Below are 20106 nucleotides of genomic sequence, written 5' to 3'. Positions count from 1 at the left end.
CATCTCAAAGTGAAGGAGGTTTAAAATGAGGAATTGTTGGAAAATAGATGCCAATCTCCAGGTTTTATGGGGGGTTTTTTGAACTGTACCTGGAGGTTTTAAGATACTGCTAAGGGGTGACATCCTGTTGGAGCTGGTCTGGATAGTTTAGAAAAGGTTCAAAATCCCATTCAGTTAAAAAAGCCCTGTTTTCAGCCAAATAAGATAACTTGAATGTTATTACACAGAAGTGCAATCATTTCAGTAATTTTCTAAATAAAGTAAAAAGTTACTATTATCTTATACCATGTTACACAAAACAATATTTTTAAGGTGTGTTCCTGTCATGTTATGAATCTCATTTCAAGTAAAAGTGAAAACACTTCTTGATGTGTTTATGGCTTTGTATAAGATTATTTGGCTTTTTATAAGATCATGAAAGCCAAAGTATATAATTTTACTCTTTTAATATTTAAATAATGAATATAGAATAAAGCTTTGGCTTTCAATTTTTTTTCTAATTCTGAAAGGTTTATGGCTTTTTATAAGATCATGAAAGCCAAAGTATATAATTTTACTCTTTTAATATTTAAATAATGAATATAGAATAAAGCTTTGGCTTTCAATTTTTTTTCTAATTCTGAGATGACTACAGATCTTTTTTTACTTATTCCAGCTGCCTGCAGAATACAAAAATAAAAGCAAATGTATGCAAAATGCAATGCTCAAATTAACATGCATTAAAATTCTGGTTGGTTCTCAACTCGTCTGATATTTTTGCAAGAGAGAGCAGAATGTGGATAATGTGTCCCACAGCAGTCATCTCTATTCATCCTTTGCTTTCAGAAATCCAGATCTGGTCAGAAAATACTGCCAGCTGGAATTTCAGCTGGGCTGCAAGTGTATCAGCACTGCAGACTGTAATACAGAAATTGGAACCACCAAACTTAGGTACTACTGGCATGGAACTCTCCTCAGTTTTATGCTTCCTTCTATGGCAAATCTGGGAATTCCTCCAATGCACCCTTAGCTAAATTAATTCTGCTTCCTATTTGATCTGTTTGCCTATATTGGGAGCACAACAAAAGATCTGAATCCCCAAACCTCAGGAACTGGTTTGCAGTACAAAATTCTAATAACAACACCCTGGGCTGTGTCCCACAGACCCTGGGCAGTAACTTGAGTGGGCTGAATGGATTGTGTTCAAATCCTACATTTTAATGTGCACTTAAAATATTATGATTGTGGAAACAACTCTGGGGAAAAGAGCATTTTGATTTATTTCATTTTAGCAGTTGTAGCAGAGACAGGGGATGTCTGATGCACTTGGCATGTTGGCATTAACTCCTGCTGTTTTCTATTGTAGAAGTGTAAGAAGAAATTTGATTTCTAGTCCTGATGAATTACAGCTTCTCATCTGAAAGCACTGCTCATATCCACACGAGTCTGAAAAAATACAGATCTAGAGCATGCACAGCCTTTGTGAGATTCCAGAAGGCAAAGGAGTATTTTACTTTAGCTTGTGAAATTATTATTCATATTTACGTTTCAAGCTGCTTCTTTCTTTTACTTCATTAGACAGTGGATTGATGGAATAATAAAATGAACTTTCTAACTCCTCAGTGCTTTTTATGGCATTCCAGACTGGGGTGAACTTTATTTTCTCAGTGACTGATAAAGTCATTCCCTTACTTTCTCCTTCGTTTATTATATTTTTTAAAATAAAAGCAGATAAAATACTCACAAAACATGGCGGTACATGAATTAGAGGAAATATTCAATAACATCCCAGGAAAATACTAAGAGTTAAAAAGAAATTAAAAGTGGAACAATGATAACATTATGTGACTATATAAAGCTGATTTGAGAATTAAGCATCCTGGAACTATTGTTTTACACATAAATATAATTAATGAACTAAGAAACACAAAAGAAATTAAAATAAACTTTTTTCCTAATTATAATTTTATAATTTCTGTATACAATTAACTTCTAAAAATGACCAGGGTGAGTTTCTGCCTTCCACTCGATACTGGTGCAGCCTCTTTAATTCACAGACTTTTGGGGTTTTGCACAAAGGATAACAATTTCCTGCTGTTTTAGTAATTTCTGTAAAGATGAACTCAGCAATATTTACATGTGCTGAGTGAAGGAAGGTGTGTCTTGATGGTGATTTTTCTAAGACATGTGAGTTGAGGGTATTTAGGTGTATTTTCACAAGTGGAGCAAAATACACCCCATCCTTCAGTGTGAGCAGCTGAGTTTTGGACACATTTCAAATATCTACAGGCCAAGCTCCCATTAAAAGTGTGTCCTTTGCTTTCTTGTGACTAATAAGGATTTTCTGTCAGTAAGAAGCTTCAAAATGAGCTTCCTTTGTGCAGACATTTAGAAGCCTCCACTCAGGCAAGCAAACACCTCAGATCATGAGATGTTTAATGTAACATCCCTGCCTCAGACATCAGAGATTCCACTGGGAAAATGACCTTGGCTGGAGAATGAATGTTGTGGTATCAAATTGATGTGGACCCGAGTCTTTGCTTTTGTTCTGATAAAAAGCAGCTCTGTCCTGTGCAATTTTCTGTTGTCTGCCACCTGTTAAGCACAGATTGTTCTCAGGTGGTTAAATTCACCTGAATTTAATCAGCAGAATTTGGGAGTAACAGAGCTAACCCAAGCAATGAGCAAAGTCCCTGCACCTGGGTTTGCCAGCCCTCATTTGCACCAAACCAGGGGCAGCTGGGGTGGGGAGGGAGCAGGAGGTTTTGTAAAGGGTTCAGTTGTTGAACTGCCCTCTCAAAGCTGCTCCAGAGCCCTGGTGAGTGCTTCTCTTACTTATTTAGGCTTGTGAAAAACGTGTATTTTATGATTGGCTTTTTGCAAATATTACAGTGAATATTCTGTGTTATGTTAGAAAGTGATGCTGTATTCATTCTCTTAAGTAGTGTGTTAAATATAATGCTAGGTTGTAGCATAATGTTAAAATAGAAACTATGCTATGTAAGATACTTTTAAACGAGCTCAGGAAACAGATGAGATGAGCAAGAAATTCTTTGCATAGAGATAACAGCAACAAGCCACTAAAATCCCAAAGAGGAAGAATTATTGCCTCCTTATTGTGAAGGACTGGTCTCCTTGCAGACTCCATGGAATCTGACCATGGTTTACAGGATGAAGGGGGGAAAGCCAGTCATAAAATACACATTTTTATGACCATAACCAGAAAACACCCTTTATTTGAGAAGAGTTTTTGAATCATGTATGAGATGTATGAACATGTAACAGGCTATTGCTTTTAAGAGTTAATCCTTGGTCAGCAAGCCATGCTTTCAAGAGGAAGGCATCCAAACGTTCATTCCTAATTCTTTGCTTTTATTGTCCTGTATTGTCCTAACTCTGATTGTCCAAATTCTTATTGCTCTAATTGTATTACTATTCTTATAACCATTTTATTACTGTTAAACTTTTAAAATTTTAAAACAAGCGATTGGTGTTTTTCACAGGCTTTTAAAAACAACCAAATAATCCAACTGACAAAACCTGTGGTGGAAAGGAGAGAAGGCTAAAAGGGTCATTCTAATCAGCATTAAATTCTGAGTGTGTTGCTTTGGTGCTTTCCTGTTTATTTTTCTGGGTTTTATGTGCAGAGTATTGGTGAATCATTTGTTGGTTTTGCCATGGTGCTGCATTACTCTGTCATCAGCAGGACAGCAGAGCATGGTGAAATCGAGGTGTTGGTTTTAATCTTTAATTTTCTGTTTGTTTGCTGTGAAAGCAATGGTGCTTAGCTGCTTTTTGTTTAATAATAGGCTATAGCTGGGTAAGGTCTTGCAGCCAGAATAGGCTCTGGGAAACCAGGTAAGTTCTGGTATCTGAGAAGTTTAACAGAGTTTAGTTTAATCTGTCTCACACAAAAGAGACACTTGGTACTTAGAATCTTCAGGCTGTGTCGTACAATGTAAAGCAAGGTAACAAAAGTCACTTATTTTAGTAAGTGTTCTCAGAAAAATAAAGCTGTTTTGTGGCTAATGGTAGAGAAACCTTTCTTGTCTGGATTGTTAGAAAAAAGGAAAATGGATTTATAAGAAGTATTTGTTATAAACAGTGTTTGAAGTTTTAGGAGTAGTGTTTGTATTTGTGTTCTGGATAATTAACTGGTGAAGCAGAACTTCAGAAGCCTGGCAAGAGTGTTCACAGAACTGATAACTCATGACTTTGCTGCTGGTCCATTGTGACTGGAAGTTAAGAGAACAAACCCATTCTGATGTTACTTATGGTTCCTATTTGCTCTGCACTGGTTTCTGCCCCATTTGATGTTTGTTATTCACTTCAGCATGACCAAAAAGGGAGCAGGATTTCCACATGATCATATAAGAACTTTCTATTTCTTTCCTGTTTCTGCTGATTTTCAACCTCTAAAAGAGAAAGATATTTTCCCTGAGAACAGTTGTTGGTCTTGGGTTTGCACTCCTGTGAGATAACGAGAAAAAAGCATTCTTAGTAGCACTGAAAACTCCCCCTATCCTGAGGGGTCTAAAAATGAACACTTTTTACCAGCCACATCTAATATTGCCACATTTATCATTCCTGCAGACATTCAGTATACAAAGGATGATCTGACCTGTGAAGTGCAGCTCAGGGTGTGTTGGTTTGATCCATTAGGGAATCAAACCCTTCCTCTTCTCCACTGAAGTGCCTAAACTTTAAATCTTGTAGGGCAGGATGTCCATGAGAAGAAGGCTCAAATAGGATGCAGCAGTGTGTTTGCTGCCCTTGAAGAAGGAGCACTTTCCCCAGGCTTAGAATCCTTATTTCTAATAATCAGGTGAGGGCAAACCTATGCACACAGTGCTATTATCCCAGTGTGAATTATTTAACCACAGCCTGGGCGTTTTGTTAGACCACACAATTTGTCCAAGATGTGATTATACCTGGGAATTTTCAAGAGGATGAGATGAAATCCCTTAAACTAAAAATGAAAGTGGGAGTGATCCAGGCAAGTTGTGACAATGGCTGGGTTTTTTCCCTTGTTCTCTGCAGTATTTCCTATTTCTCCTTGGCTGTTCTCTGGGCTTTTTGGTTATTTTTATCACATCTTCTATATTCATTTTGCAGCTCCCCCATGATTCCTCTTTTTGTCAGCTCTGTCTTTTGTCTGTCCTGTTTCCAAAATTTTCTTCCCATTTTCCCTCTCTTCTTTTTTAGCTGCAAATGTTTTGATTCCGACTGTGATCTGCATAGTTATACCCATATTCAGTGCTGACTGTTGGCTACACAAAAAGCAGAGTAGATGGAGGAAACGCCAGAGCAGTTGTGCCTGAGTCAGCCTCTGGAGGGAACAGGAGAATCCCCCCCCGGGAACGGCTCCTGCTGTGCTGCCAAGCAGGGGGGGGCATCTGCCCCTATCACCGTGCTGCGGGCCGTTCATTAATTACTGCACGTGGGCAATTAATTAGTGCTCAGATTGGCTGTTCACCGTGACCACCAGTTGTAGAGCTGTCAGCTTATCTTTGTCTGAATGATGGCACATCCCTTTGTGCGAAAGGCACAGCGACGTTCGGGCCATTTGCAGTTAGTTCGGCCCTTGAGTGGGATGAAATGGGAAATGAAGGGTTGGATTGCCAGCAGCTGGGCGTGGTTAGTGACTGGTTTGGGTTCCATTTGGTTCTGGTGTTTCCACAGTCAGGCTGGAATAAGGTGAACACAGGAAATGAAGGAGGCTCCAGCATGTGATTTCTTCACTGCCAGGCTTTATCTGATGTATGAGTTTTATATTTTCAATCACAGTGTTCAGACTGGCCTTCAAATTCTTTATACCAGATGAACACAGAAGTTTTGCTGGTTCCTGTTGAGCAGCACTGGATTTACAGCAGTGTTTCTTTAGCTTTCCAAGTATTGAGAAATCACTGATAGCATTTCAGTTGCTGTTTTTGTCTCAGCATCATAGACCAATATCTACTTGCTGCTTTATTGTGTATTTTATTACAGAATGTGTTACATGGTTTATAAAGTATCATAAGCATAGACTAGACTAGTGACAAATACAGTGCTGAGCTAAGTACAGTTCTTGCTCTTTCCCAACCCTCTCTTTTTAGTCTCCAATTCTAGCAGATTTTTCTTTACAAATGGTAGTTTTAGGTCCATTTTACTGATTGCATCAAATCACAATGTTTATATTGAGAAGGGTGTAATGTAGATCTGTTTTGGGTATTTGTTTACAACTGCTTTGGCCATCAAAACAAGTGTTTGATTCATCATCATGAATGCAAATATCATTAGACTCAAATGGGAACTCTGAGCATGCATGGGAAAACTGGAATGTGGTGGTTGAATTTCAGAGTTACACAGCAGGGATCTATGGGGTAGTGTGGATCATAAGAAATACTGGGTGTTTTCCCTGATCAGTTGTTACTAAACCCCACAATTCATGAGGACATCAGCAGTTGTTGCTTAGTTTTCAGTGTTATAATGTGGGCTTTGGATAAAATCTCCTAGGATTGCTTTTCACTGGGAGAAGCTCAAGAGTTGCAAAATATCCATGAGTTATCCAAGGAAAGAAATCACTAGAGAACTTCAGCCATGGGTGAGGAGGAGCCTCAGTGCTGCAGGACTGTGCTGTGCTGCTGTTCCCTTTTCATTTGAGAGTCTGCCCAATATTTCTCTGTGTACAGATGCATATGAGTGTAAATCAGAGCTGGTCTTAATTAAAGTGCAGAATGCTTTTGCTCAAAGCATTACATTTCTTTTGCATCTTTCACCTTCTGTTACTGGGGAAATTTTAATCACCTGTTCACTTTTTAAATCTGGCCTGACTGATCCCTCTGTGGCTCCATGGTGCCATGAGAAATTCCATGTTCTGCCATGCTCAGGCCTTTGGGACCTGATCTGTCAGGAGTTCTGGTAAGCCTTGAGCAGCTGAACAAACCTTACTGACATGTGGTGGAATAACTCCATGGGCTTGAATAACAAACACTGGCACAAGGAGCAGGTCAGCAGGACTTCTCCAAGGATAAAGAGTGGCAGGAATGGTTATAACTTTGTGTGCTTCTGTCACCATTGTACCTCAGGTGAGTTCTGGACATCACTTAGAAATAAAACCCCTGTCAGGATGCTCCTAGGATCCCAGGGCACTATAAGTGTGCTCGAACAGCAGCTGTTCATGGCTGTGCTTCCAGGGCCTTCATTAGGTCTGAGCTGCACATCCACTTCAAATTATTCAGTTTTGGCTCAGTTTGTGGCCCAGCCCCACACAGGGATCCCAGCCACTCTGAAGTCTGCTCTGGGGGTGTTTGCTTCCTCAGAGGAGCAGATGGGAGCTGCCTGGGACAGGCCATGGGAATTGTGGCTCAGAGGCAGCCTGGCTTCAGTAGGAAGCTGATGCAGGGTGATGAGTAAATGCTAGAACCTGTGTCTGTATCACTCTTCTTCCTACACAGGGAGCATGGAGGGGAAAACCAGCAGTGGAACAGATAGTAAGAGCTTGGACTTAAAAAATGCCTAAATGATTTTTAAAAAGCCAATCATTCTGTACACATGTCCTGTTCTCTGTTATATATAAACAAGATATTGCCATGTAGCAATCAAGGCAGTAAATTAAAATGTTGCTGTTGCAGTATTTTTATCAACATTTATGTTTTTATTTTGTCAGGATAAATATGCTCTGTACTTGAGTTGTTTGCAAGAAGCATGTGGCAATATTTAGCATATTTAAAAGTATCATTAGAGCTATATGTTCAGATGTGTAAAAAAAAGCAATTCACTTGTATGAGTATCAACTGTGTTATACATGCAGATACATGCACAGAGAGTCTCTGTGTCTCAGAGCTAACAGATCTCTTCTCTTTGTTCTCCCATTTGTTCCACGTGCCTGCAGTGCCCTCCCAAAGCCTCCCTCACCTGCCCTATGGTACATGCCAAATAAAATTGGTTATTGTGGTGTGTGATCTGCCTGCCAGCTCTGCAGGTCTCGGCCTTGTGCTGGAGGAGGCAAAGGTTGGGAGCTGTGATTGTGCAGGAGCAACAATATCCTGTGTTATTAAGAGCTGGATTTTCCTCCTGTGTTATTAAGAGCTGGATTTTCCTCAAAACGTGGTTGTGGTGTTGGTGTTTCAGAACTCATTTGGGGGGCAGATTAGATGTAGGATTATCCTGTCAGATTCCAGCAGTTTTCTATTCAATGTTCTCTCCATTTTTACAGATCTGGAGGGGTTTGTGTAGGTTGTTTTGTTGTTGCCTTGTTCCTCTTCCCTTTTTCTGGCTCCTCTTCCTTTTCTGATATTCCCTTGCTCCTGAATCCCCCTGCATTTGCTTCCATTTAACTGCTGGTCTTTGTTCCATTATTCCTTTCAATGGGGCTTGATGATGTCTTGTGTTGTATTCAGAAACAGGGATCAGGCTGCATCCTGCCTTATTTTGCTGCTAAAATAGCTCTGTCTGTACAGTGAGTTCCCTTTTGACCCCACAACTGAGGAAAGAAACTCCTTTTGCTCTGTGAAATGGGGAATTGCTGAGTGAGTGTTTGTGTTCTTTGCTGCCATGTGAGGACAGCTCTGTCCTTAGCACTGTGTGAGCAGTAAAATGCAGAAGCTTCCTGGTGCTCCAGGAGCCTGGAAGTGTCTTGCCAGGAGCAGGAGGAGGCAACAAAGGAGAAAACACCTGCTGGCACATTGTGGCTATTTTGGGACAGGTTTGGAGCTTCTTGGAAATACTGTTTCTTCAGAGATATTGCTACAGAGAAAGAAAAATTGTTGTTGTCTGATATGTCCATTGTTCGAGTGTAGCAGAGTCACTGCCCTGAGTACTTCACAAGTTTGACCTAAATTCAGAAGAGAGACCTGGTGTGTTCTCTGTTCTGCTAAACTGTGGGGTTTGTGGATGGTTTTAACAAGAAACAACTCTTTCATTGTGAAAAGAGACTGCCTGAAGAGAGTTGATAGAATACAGACGGTATCTGCCTCTCCCCAAGTCTACATTAATATATCTAGCACTGTTACAGAAAACTGCAGGATTCTCTAAAGGTTTGTCTAAACAGGAAATGTTATCCCCAGTTTAAAACTGGTTGGGTTTGAAGTAGAGATTAATTGATCAGTGTTTAACTAGCTGGAGTTATTTTAGATTAGCATCAAATTTGCACACTGCTTTAAATTGCAAAACATCCCAGCACTAAGGATGAATTATATTGTCAAGAGCTGGTGACAGTCCACCTGAGTCAGTGATTTCATTCAGAACTGCAGGTGTTTGTTTCCTTTTCAAAGAGCAGTTTCTTTTTTGTCAGGTGGGATGTTCTGGAAGCCAGCTTTGGTTTGTATGAACAGTGAATTGCTGATAGGATGATTATAGAAGGATTCAAATTAATATGGCATTTGAAATAGAAAATATAAATTATGCACCAAAACTACAAAAGCAAATGTTCAGGTTTTCATTACTGCAGTGAAAAAGTGTTTTGCCTATCTGATGAATAGGGTAGTGCAGTGATAGATTTAAAAGACCCAGAGTAGTGAGATTTAAACTTGTATCACACATCTGATACACCCATTTCAAGGTTTCCCTCAATTCTCTATGCCTGTATTAAAGATAACACAAGTGCTTGCTTTTTGCAGCATCAGGGAGCAATTATCTAATGCAAGTTAACTGCTCTGAGCCAAAATGCATTTCTACTTTTATCACTTTAGACTTTCTTGATGTATTTCAGTATTTGGAGCCATAGAAAGCTCTGGTTTCGAAGAGGCCTCCAGAGATCACCCAGTCCAACTTTGTCCTGAGAGCACAGCCTTAGATGTGGTTATTTGGGGTCCTGTCAAGCCAATTAAATCCTGGACTGTTTCCAGTGAGGAGACTTCTACCACTTCTCTAGGCAACTATCCTGATCTTTAGTTTTCTAGTGAGGAATGTTTTCCTTGGATCCAGACAATGTTTCCCACAAAGCAGCTCTGTGTCTCTTGCCTTTGTCCTCTCCCTGTGCATCCCTGTGAAAAGAGCACCTCTGCCTTCTCTGTAACTCCTTTGAGGCTTGAGCCACAGCTAAACTCTTCTGCTTAGTTCTACTTGGAACTTCAGGTCCCTACTCTGTTTACAAGTGTATAGAAAAGCAGTATAGACAAAATACAATGTAGACAAGAAACAAATACTTTTAGTCCATTGGATTTGTAATGTGTTATTAAAAAAATAATCTTGGAGCAGGATATTATTGCAACAGAAATTGTGGAGGTAGTATGAGTTTCCCATCTGGCAAGGCCCCCAGACCAGATGGATCCACTAATGACTTCTATAGAGCATTTCATCAGACCCTGCTGAAACACGTGTCTGGCATCTTTAATTATCCTAAATTAACACAGTTCCAGCCTTAGATGCTAAGATTCAGGCTTGTTGATTTGCAAAGGGAAGGCAAAGGAAATGTTCCCTGAAAGATCTTCCTAACAGACCTTTTATTAATGAGGTCTAATGTTAAAATATTACCTGAGCTTTAGTGGTTCATCCTGAAGGGATTGTTTGTGTAAAAGTGCCTTTGGAGGCACTTGGATTAAAGGGGTGTTTTGCAGCTACATCAGAGTATCAGAAAAGCAGGGCCCCTGATATGCAGGAGGAATGATGCATCTGACTCTGTGGTATCAGAAGGCTAATTAATTACTTTATTATACTAGATTGTTCTATACAATATTACACTACATCTAAACTGCAACTGCACCAGCACTCAACAAAACCTCTGCTGACTGACAGTCTGGACACACACCTGGCCCTGACAGGCCAAGGAAACAAAACACCATCACTGTGGGTAAACAATCTCCATGTTGCATTCTACTTTGGCATGACACAGGAGCAGCAGATGAGATAAGAATTGCTTTGATCATGGTTTTCTCTGCTTCTCTCAGGTTCAGAGAATGTGAATCCCACATCAGAGTGCTTTGGAATTTACAGCAGTACATTTAGCCAGGAATCCCATTGCTTTCTTTGCCTTCCCTGGAAGGAAGGGAATGGGCACTCCCAAAGCAGTCGATCTCTGCCTCTTTCCCTGCGTGTGCAGCTGCTCCTGTTGCTGTTCCCACACAGGGAAGTTCTTGTTGCATGGGGAAGTGGCTGCCAGGGCCAATGGGCAGCACTGACAGCACCTGCTGCTGCTTTGATCCCTTGTTTGCATCCCAGCTCCTTAGCAAGAGGGAGTTCCTGTCCTTTTCCCTCAAACCTGGAAAACAGAGATGAATTTTCTTGGGAAATTTCTTCAGCCCACCCTGCTCATATCTCGTCCTCCCTGTAGGAGGAATAGGAATTAATCCTGTAATAATGTGTTTTCTATACCATAAATTGCTGTTGTTTGAATGCTTTGTCTCTTCTAATTGTATTTTCCCATAATATAACATAACAGCATTTCAGTGTTTTCCAGTGGTGCAAATATTGATGTGCTTTCATTGCAAATGGTCCAGTTATGGGATGTTTGCTTAGAAAATGCACCTTCACAGTTCAAAACACAGCCAATCAAGTTGATTCCCAGTTAAGGAGGCAGAGAAGGGCTTGGAAATCTTATACCCTCTGAAGACAGCACATGACCTCTGTAACAGAGTATTTTTAATAGTTGAACACACATCAAACATATAAGTCATATGCAGGTAACAAACAGTCACCAAGAGTTGTTCTTGAAATTTGGCTTCATTTCCTTCCTCTAACCCACTGCTCTGTCTGCCAAAAATAAGCCCTTGGTTATCTAACAGCCAGACTGAACGTGGGCAGGGGGAGTGCATTGGAAAAGCTGGTGGCAGGAGATGAATGTCCTCAGCGGGGCTGGGAAATCAGACTGCTAATTTAGGTGCCAAAAATTGATATTATTCCCTAATTTTAGTTCCCCCACTGGCTGACTTCATGCATCAAAAAGGATAAAACAAATAGCAGAGACATTCAGTACAGACATGCTGATGTTTAGGAAATGTGTTCGTGCTCTTAACCCCAGAGGAGGCTCTGGTGTGTGACCTGCTCCATGCTAAATGGTGGCACGTGTGATTGAGTTCTGCTCTAGCAGTAAGGGAGATTAGCACAATTAAGAAAAGTGTTCTAATTTAATTACAGCTACCACACCTTAAATTTGTGGTGCCACCTTTTATTGCCTGTGTAGGTGTAGAACTGAGGTGAATCAGCTGACACACAATATAATGTACAACTCTAGCCTGGGGAGGAAAGGAGGAATGGGCAGGGGAGATAAAACAGTTAAATTCTGCTACAATTGTTCTTTTTCCATAAAATGCATATGTCTACAAAACTTCCTTAAGCTTTTTGATTAACTTTTCCTAATAATTAGTTTTATCTGTTCCTGGGATAGCAGAAGTATTCAGCTCCCCTCAGCCACCTGGTCAGTGCCAGTTTATTAATAAGATGATTTCTTTTTCCATGTGTAGCTCACATACTCAGCCATTGTTCAAATTTGTTTCCTGGGTAACTGTGTGAAACTGCTTTTGTATTCATATGACTTTGCAGAGAGGTTTTATTCTCATTTTCATATCTGAAGGGTTGTGAACAGACATACATGGTTTGATTCTGGTGAAACAATTTACTTCTGTGTCTGTTCTGAGATTGCTGTGTTTGAACATTTAAAGATGAGAGGATTTCTTGTGTGTATTTCTAATAATGAACAATATCATTTTTCAGCCTCTGGTCCATATTTCAGAATATTTGAGCTGATGTGCAAAAGAGGATAATTAGTAGAAAATCATCCATTACAAACCTGTGAAAGACTAAGATCTGAGTCTGTGTTCAATCAGCTTATCAATCAAAAGTACTTAAAAATTCTCTGGTTATGCTTTTCCTTTTTCTAGTTAAAATATTATTACATGATAAATTGTATTCTGCACTCACCGTGTCAGTCTCAGCAAAACATTTTAAGTAAATACCAGAATCAGCTGGGTTTTGAAGACAGCTGCTGTGATCATGCCCAAAGTGTGTTCTAACTGAAGTGTGTTGTTTGCAGCCTTGCAGTTCATCCAGATAAAACCTTGGTAGCCACAGGGCAGGTTGGAAAGGATCCCTACATTTGCATCTGGGATTCCTACCGTGTCCAGACCGTGTCTGTCCTGAAGGATGCGCACACGCACGGCGTCGCCTGCCTGGCCTTCGACTCGGACGGCCAGGTCAGTACAGCTCAGCTGGAGCTCTGCTTCACTGACAGATGCACCTTAAATGTTTGGTGTTTCAGCAGCTCCAGGTCAGTACAGCTCCTCCTCGGGCCCTGAGCTCAGCTGGAGCTCTGCTTCACTGACAGATGCACCTTAAATGTTTGGTGTTTCAGCAGCTCCGGGGCTGCAGTGTTGGAGCTCCTGTTACAATTGAGTTGTGGTTGCTGTTCAAGGCCTTGGTTTGTATCGTAATTGTAATTGCAGTAGGAGGACTGCAAATGCAGCCTTGCACAGGAGGTGCTTTTGGGATGAAATCACGGCCTGGCATCCGATGGAGTGGAGGCATTGGGTGTTGGACAGGTATCCAGAGCAGAAATGCCCCTCTGTGGCTTAACTGCAATGGCTTCACCATGTACTTGTCACCTGCTGTCCAAAGAAATCAGTTCCTGGCAAAGCCCTCAGAACCCTGCAGCTTTTCTGGCAGAAGAACTGCACTAATCTCACTGCTGGGAGAGTCTCCTTGGCTGGGGTGCACAGGCAATTTAATTGAATAATGGCATTAGGACACACAGTGTGGCTTTCTACAATGTGATTAGTCGAGATGATATCTTGAAACAAAATTCATAATATAACTCAATGGTGGGCTGTTCCCAGCTACACACGATTTTTTTTTTCTCTCTGGCATGTTAAAATCTTTAGGCAAATAGACCTAAAATTCATTTGTACCTGAAAAATATTTCACAGAGCTTTATAAATAAATTTCTGGCTGTGCAATTTTTGTCATAATTGATGACAATTTTGTCCTGATGAGTTTCCTGATGTAATACTTACTAAAGTATTTTTAGGAATGCTTAGATTAGCTGATACCAAAAACCTCAGACAAGAAAGCCCTCAAATCAACAGAACAAAATTTCTAATGGTGTAATATTTTTTAAAGATATTCTTAATTCAGAAATAAATACTTTTCATTTTTCCCCCTCATGTTTAACTTCATAAGACTGGTGGTTAAACCTTTTTTTTTAAAGGCATTTCAGCATCTCATGGGAGTGAAGGCTCATGAGCCCGGGGGGTGTTTGAGGTCCTGAAGGCCCTGATGAATGCTTGCTGTAATTAAAATACAAACTCACTGCCAGGTTGACCTTGCAGAACAGTGACAATTCCCTTTCTGGAAGTGCTTGAGAAATTGCAGTTTATTCTGGAAATAAAAATTTGCATTGAACACTTTTATATCTGGAGAACGACCACTGCTGGAGAACATGAATATGGATAATGCATCTTGGCTTTCTGCTGCTCTTCCTGGCTTTGCAGGAGAGGCTGAGCCAGAATTGAGGGGCATGGGAGGAAGTCTGTGAGTATTTGGAGCTCAGAGCTGCTGGCAGTTCTGGTTTGTTTAGTCAGCATTCCCCAGGGAGCTGGTGTCTGTCACAGGGCAAACAGACACTGCTTGCACCTCCCGGTGCAAAGCTTTCCTTCTTTTATATCCAGAGGCTGTTCAAAGCCAGGGAAGATCTGTATTTCAGCCCCAAAACACAAATAAATGCAGCAATCAGGAGTGGTACAGATGCAATAAGAACTGTATTCTTTTCACTGCTAGTTCTGCCAGCTCTCCACTTCCTGAATAAAAGTAGGCAGGGGCAAAGCCCAGGTGACTCTGCTGCACTCCCAGAGTGGATCTCCATGGGTTCAGCTCAGCTCTGTGTGTGCTCCTGTGCAAGAGCTGCTCCATGTGCAGGGGTCTCAAACAGGGCCACCTCACCTCTCTCTGAGCCCAGTTAATTCACTTTTCCTGAACCAGAAATTCTGGCATATCTGTTCCTTTTGGATGAATGAGTGAGGAATTATTCCTCCTGGCCAGATTGGAGATGACCCTGCACGGAGACAGCGCAGTTGTTCTGCAGTGCCCCCCTGGCCTCGTGTTCCACAGGGTGGGGAATGCAGATTTGTTATGGTTCCTAATAAATGGAGATCATCAATACCCAGGGGAGAGCTTGAATGCTTCCTTTGTTTATGCACCTTCAATACAGTTTCTGGAGACAAAGAGAGTCGGAGTGAATTTCCTATTTTGTGTTACCTGTGTTTAATACAGTCCTGATGGGAGCTGAATTTCTTGCAGAAGTGTTGCTATTTAAAAATACATATTTTAGTCTGGGCTTTTTCTGTCTGAGCAGGAGCTGCCGTTTGGCAGGAGGGAAACTGCACTCGGTTCAAACATTTAATGAGGAGCTGTCATTTTGCCTGTAATTAAAAATGTCTTCTCTTCAATCAGGAGTTAACTACAGTTTCTCCTTGAAAGTACTAACATCTCATCTTCACAGAATTACCTACAAAGCAGATGCCTCATCCTGAACTATTTTATCAATGCCCCCCAGCTCAATTTCTGCTTTGAGTTATTTCAGATTAACCCTTTCTAAAAATACTTTTAATGGAGTGGGAATGGCACTGCCATAATGCATACACACCGAATGAAAAAATTTAAAATGCAGCACTTTGCTTCTTTAGCCAGATCTTCCAAATCTGTATAGATTTAAAAATAATTGTTTAATTATGTGCCTAAACTACTTGGCAGATATTTTCTTCTGGCAGTTTTGGGAATTCTCTTAATAGAATTCTGTCATATTCCCTTCCAGAAGGAGAAATAAAAGTTTGTTTCAACCAAAAAGGAAATTCAGCATTATCACTTTTCTGCTGGCAGGAGGCCTTCCTCAGCAGGCCAAGGTTAAAAGAAAATATCAAGTACTTGTTAGTTTCTCATAGTGCTTTCCCTGCTGATACCAAAGTCAGCTAAAGAATAAACTTTCTAACACAATTTGAAGTTTTAGAAAGCAGCCATTCCTTACTCCAGCACTGGACACACTTGGAGTGATTTTTTTTTCTCTAATCAAATGTGTGTTGTGAAACTCTACAACAGGTCATTTATTCCCTCTTGATCAGACATATTACAATATATTTCCCAGCTAATACATAAACACCACTTTCCCCAGAACTGATTTCTGTGCCTCTGCCCCTTGCTGGAGCTCCTTTTGTGGTCCTGGAGGGGTCTCTGGGGGTTGCTCTCACTGAGAGCCCTCAACATGACCTGCCTTGGACTTCTCAGGGCATGCACTGGTGTTTCTTGATACAGAACTGCCACAAGCTCCCCTCAGGTTCCTCAGTATCTGTTTATCCACTGGTTCCAGCCACCTTTAATTTCCTGTGTGTCTTTTACATTCTTTATCAAATTTGCTGGTTAGTAGCTGTGCTCTATTTTGCAGTCTCAAGGGAACTGAACATTTCTATTCTCCATGTTGTCTGTCAAATCCCCCTTTTCTTGAGACTCTCTTTTTTTAGACAAGTCTCAATGCTTCATTTTCTGTACAAAGTGTTACAACTGTAACATTGAATTAAATTGCTTTCTAAAATCAAGGGAGTATAATTGCAGATTGTCCTGCACTCCCTGGATGGAAAAAGCTCTCTTGGCCCTAACTCTTCCCTGTGGTTCTTGCCAAAGTACCCTGAGGGCAGGCATTTAGGAAGCCATGGATAGGCATTGTCTGCACATATGAAGTAGGTGCCATTCCCTGTACTAAGGTCTGATTTCCATTTCCCACTGTTGGGCTCCTGTGTGAGATTCCTCTGTGTCCTCAGTGCCACTGGGCCACAGGAGTTTCTCAGTGGCCCTGCAGCTGGGAGTGCTGTGACACTGACACTGACCAGCTCCTGAGTTCTGTTGACATTTTGAGTAATGTTAAAATGCAGAAATCCTTTCACATTGTGACTTCCTGCAAAAACCATAATTTTATTTGATTGTTCCACTCTACAAACTTCTTTAACTCTCCCTTCACAGCTCCATTATGAGTCAGAGCCTATTGACAGAGTTCTGCCCTCCCTGGAGGGTGAACCCTCCTGGGGAACCTTGTTCCTCCCAGCAGTATCTGAGCACATGTCCAGGTTGCCCTGTGAAAACCTTGTGTTCCTCTAGGAACATTTAAATTCTCTATATTTTTATTCACATGGAGGGAGGCTGGACTCAGAGGAACTTGTGGTATAAGTCTGTAAATGGTGGTGGTGGTGAGGGGTGTTGAGTTGGGTTTTTGGAGGGTTTTTGTTTTGTTCTTGTTTTCATTAATACCACGTTGCTTGGTGCATTTTCTGGTGGGACAGTGGTTGAGTTCTGCATTATTCACTAGGTAGGTTTTGCATCAGGGTAATGCCTGTTGTCATCTCTCATTAAACCAAAGCCCCAAACCATCAATTTCATTCCTCTAAATCAAGAAAGTGTAACTGCTGGGACAGTGAGGGGTGTGTGACCCTGGTGCAGTTAATGCAGAGGCTGTCCAGGGGCTCTCCCAGGAGGGAAGGTGTGCACTCGTATTTACACTCAGGAATGGGATGAAAAGGCCTCGAGTACCTGCTCCCTGAATTATTGCTACAGAATGAAACTGGAGCCTTCTGGTCCTCTATGAGCAGTTATTTCCTCTCTCTGTTATTCAGTTGTTGAGAGCTTTATTGCATTTAATATTTTTCCTAATACAGCATTTTAGAGGAGTCTGTGGTAATGACACTTATTTTCTTTGCCAGCTCAGTTCCAGATTTCAAACAATTTGCTTACTCAAAATTTGAGCCAATTTTTTTATGGAGTTCATGTAAAATGGACAAAATTAGGACAGTCACTGGAAGGGAAAAGACCTGCAACTTCCACAGTGATGGCTGATCTTCTGGGCATATCACAGATGGATGCACTCTGCTTTTTCCCTGCCAGAATGCTGCCTCCATTTTATTCTGTTCTTTTATTTCTTCCATTATTGAGATGGGAAAATTATTAAAATGAAGTTCTTTAATTGGTGGCCAATAAAACTTTAATTGAGCTTGGTTATTAGTTCATTGTTTTGGTTATTTTAACTGGTGATGTGATACACTAAGCAATAAAAAGGCAATTATTAAAAGTGCATCCAGTTCTGGTTCTAAAGCTCAACAAAATGAGCATAATGAACAAAGCAGTAGTTGGAACTAGTGAAAGCTTTTATTTCCCTTTCACTTTTATTATCAGATTAATAAATGAAAATGCTAGAGGTGTGCACCTGAAACAAGCACCTCAGATGTTTCAGGGTAAGAATTGCACGTGGAACACTGCTGGCCTGAAATCAATAACCTGACCTTTTAGAGAAGATGAGACATTTCAGTGCTCTCTCCAGTGGGTAAATGTTGAGTGTGAATCTCTTTGCTTTTGCAATGTGGTTCAAACCCAGGTCACATGTGGGAAAATCCATTTGTGCACATAATCCTGGGAGCTACAGCAAAATGATTTGGGCTTGATTTCCTGTTAACTGGATTGCGTTGTTTCTCCTCAGCGTTTGGCTTCCGTGGGACTGGATGCCAAAAACACGGTGTGTATTTGGGACTGGAAGAGAGGAAAGCTCCTGGCAACAGCTACAGGCCACTCTGACAGGGTAATGTATGGAAGCGGTCCTGGATTCTCTCTGGGAGCTGCACAGGTCTTTCAAAAGTCATTTTTGTTTCTGTTAGGTTAATCCAAAGGTAATTTTGGTCTTTCTGCCAGGCTTTTAAAATACTGGACAAGATATTTATTCCTTCTCATTGGGCCAGACCTAGCACAAGGCTCTGTTAGTAAGCCTAGGGAGGAAATACCTTGTACCTACCCACTGAGTGGGATGATCTGTAGCTCTTCATAGGAGATGTGAAATGAGTGCTCCATGGACAAAGATCATCTTGTGTCTGAGTGTTTCAAAAAGACAATTTATTCTGAGGGCAAATTTAGTTACATCCCTTTCAGTTTTCCTTAAGACAGTTACCTGTAGAAGAGACTTGATTGAGATAAATATTTCTTTTATATATGTTAGCTTCAGGTAAAGGATCATAACTTAAATAAAGAAGAGAACTGATGAGGTATAAGTTTACAATGTTATTCAGGATTAGAAAATGTTTTACCACGTTTAGCATAAGCAAAATACCTCCCTGACATATATAAGCACATGGGTGCATACATTAAAATAAATTATGGACACATTCTGACAACTTGTATGTATATTATCATATTATAACATGGTTTGCATCTGTGAAAGTTTTGCTGCTGACCTCAGTAAGTGCAAGATCAGGTTTCAGATAATCAGAATTCTCCAGGACATAGGCTGGAAGTACTAAAATCTTAGTTCCTGTAGACTTTCCCAACCAGAAAAAGGAGCTTCTCCACAGAAGAGGGAGTGGGAAATAATGCCTATGGAAATATTGTTTATTCAGTAACATCCTGGAGCTGGAAGGGATTGGCAGTGGGGAACAGGGATGAAGTGTGTTGACAGAACTGTGTGAGGAACCTTCTGTGTTTGCCTTTGATTACAAAGAGTTCCAAATTTATCTGTAGAGTGTTCCTTCATTTTTAGTAATGTGTTCCAACAGAAATTATGGCTAAGCACTGGTAAAAGCAAGCTGAACCTAGATGCCATTACTGTACAGGTTAAAATATCAGCTTAATATATTTCTTAACAGATATTTGATATTTCCTGGGATCAATATCAGCCAAACAGAATTGTCAGCTGTGGAGTAAAACACATAAAGGTAAAGAGCTTTCATTGTTTACTTGGAAAAAGTACTTGCACACACCAAAAAAAAAAAAAAGTCTGTGTTCTTACCTGATGAGGACTTGAAATATAGGACAGATTATATTTTTCTTTCTTTATGTGAACATTTTGCAGAATGTTTTGTTTGAAGCCAGTTCAGACATTTGGCAGTGCCTGAGCTGCAGATTACCTGAACAAGAAAGTCAGCAAGATTCTTTGATGTAATTTTCATCATTATATACTTATAGTTTTGGGTCTTCTACCCTCTCCATTCCACTCTAATGGTCTCAGCCTTCAGGGGTTTCCCTCATCCAGCATCACAAAGGGTCACTGTGCAGCTGTAGGAGGAACCAAGGTAAAAGGTGAACAGAATGACCTCCTGCACTTGGGCTTCTCATGTAACACCAGTGAGAACTGTGCAGGGCCTGCAGAGACAAAACTCTGGTGCCCCACTATTTGCTCTTCTGAGTCACCCTTTATGG

General features: G+C 40.7%; 1 protein-coding gene across 2 annotated transcripts in view; it reads left to right on the top strand.

Annotated features, from left to right (window-relative positions):
• The window catches only part of EML6 (EMAP like 6), a 93654-nt gene that overhangs the window by 14908 nt on the left and 58640 nt on the right, over window positions 1–20106 (top strand). For both annotated transcript variants that reach the window (XM_036379448.2, XM_036379447.2), the window contains exons 2-4: window positions 12929–13088; window positions 18401–18499; window positions 19554–19622. In XM_036379448.2, coding sequence (XP_036235341.1) covers window positions 12929–13088; window positions 18401–18499; window positions 19554–19622 — 328 coding nt within the window. The remainder of the gene's footprint in view (window positions 1–12928; window positions 13089–18400; window positions 18500–19553; window positions 19623–20106) is intronic.

This window comes from Molothrus ater, chromosome 3 (genome assembly GCF_012460135.2).
Source record: "Molothrus ater isolate BHLD 08-10-18 breed brown headed cowbird chromosome 3, BPBGC_Mater_1.1, whole genome shotgun sequence".
NCBI classification, from domain to species: domain Eukaryota; kingdom Metazoa; phylum Chordata; class Aves; order Passeriformes; family Icteridae; genus Molothrus; species Molothrus ater.
Note: the sequence above shows the minus strand (reverse complement) of the source record. Positions and strands in the feature narration are given on the sequence as shown.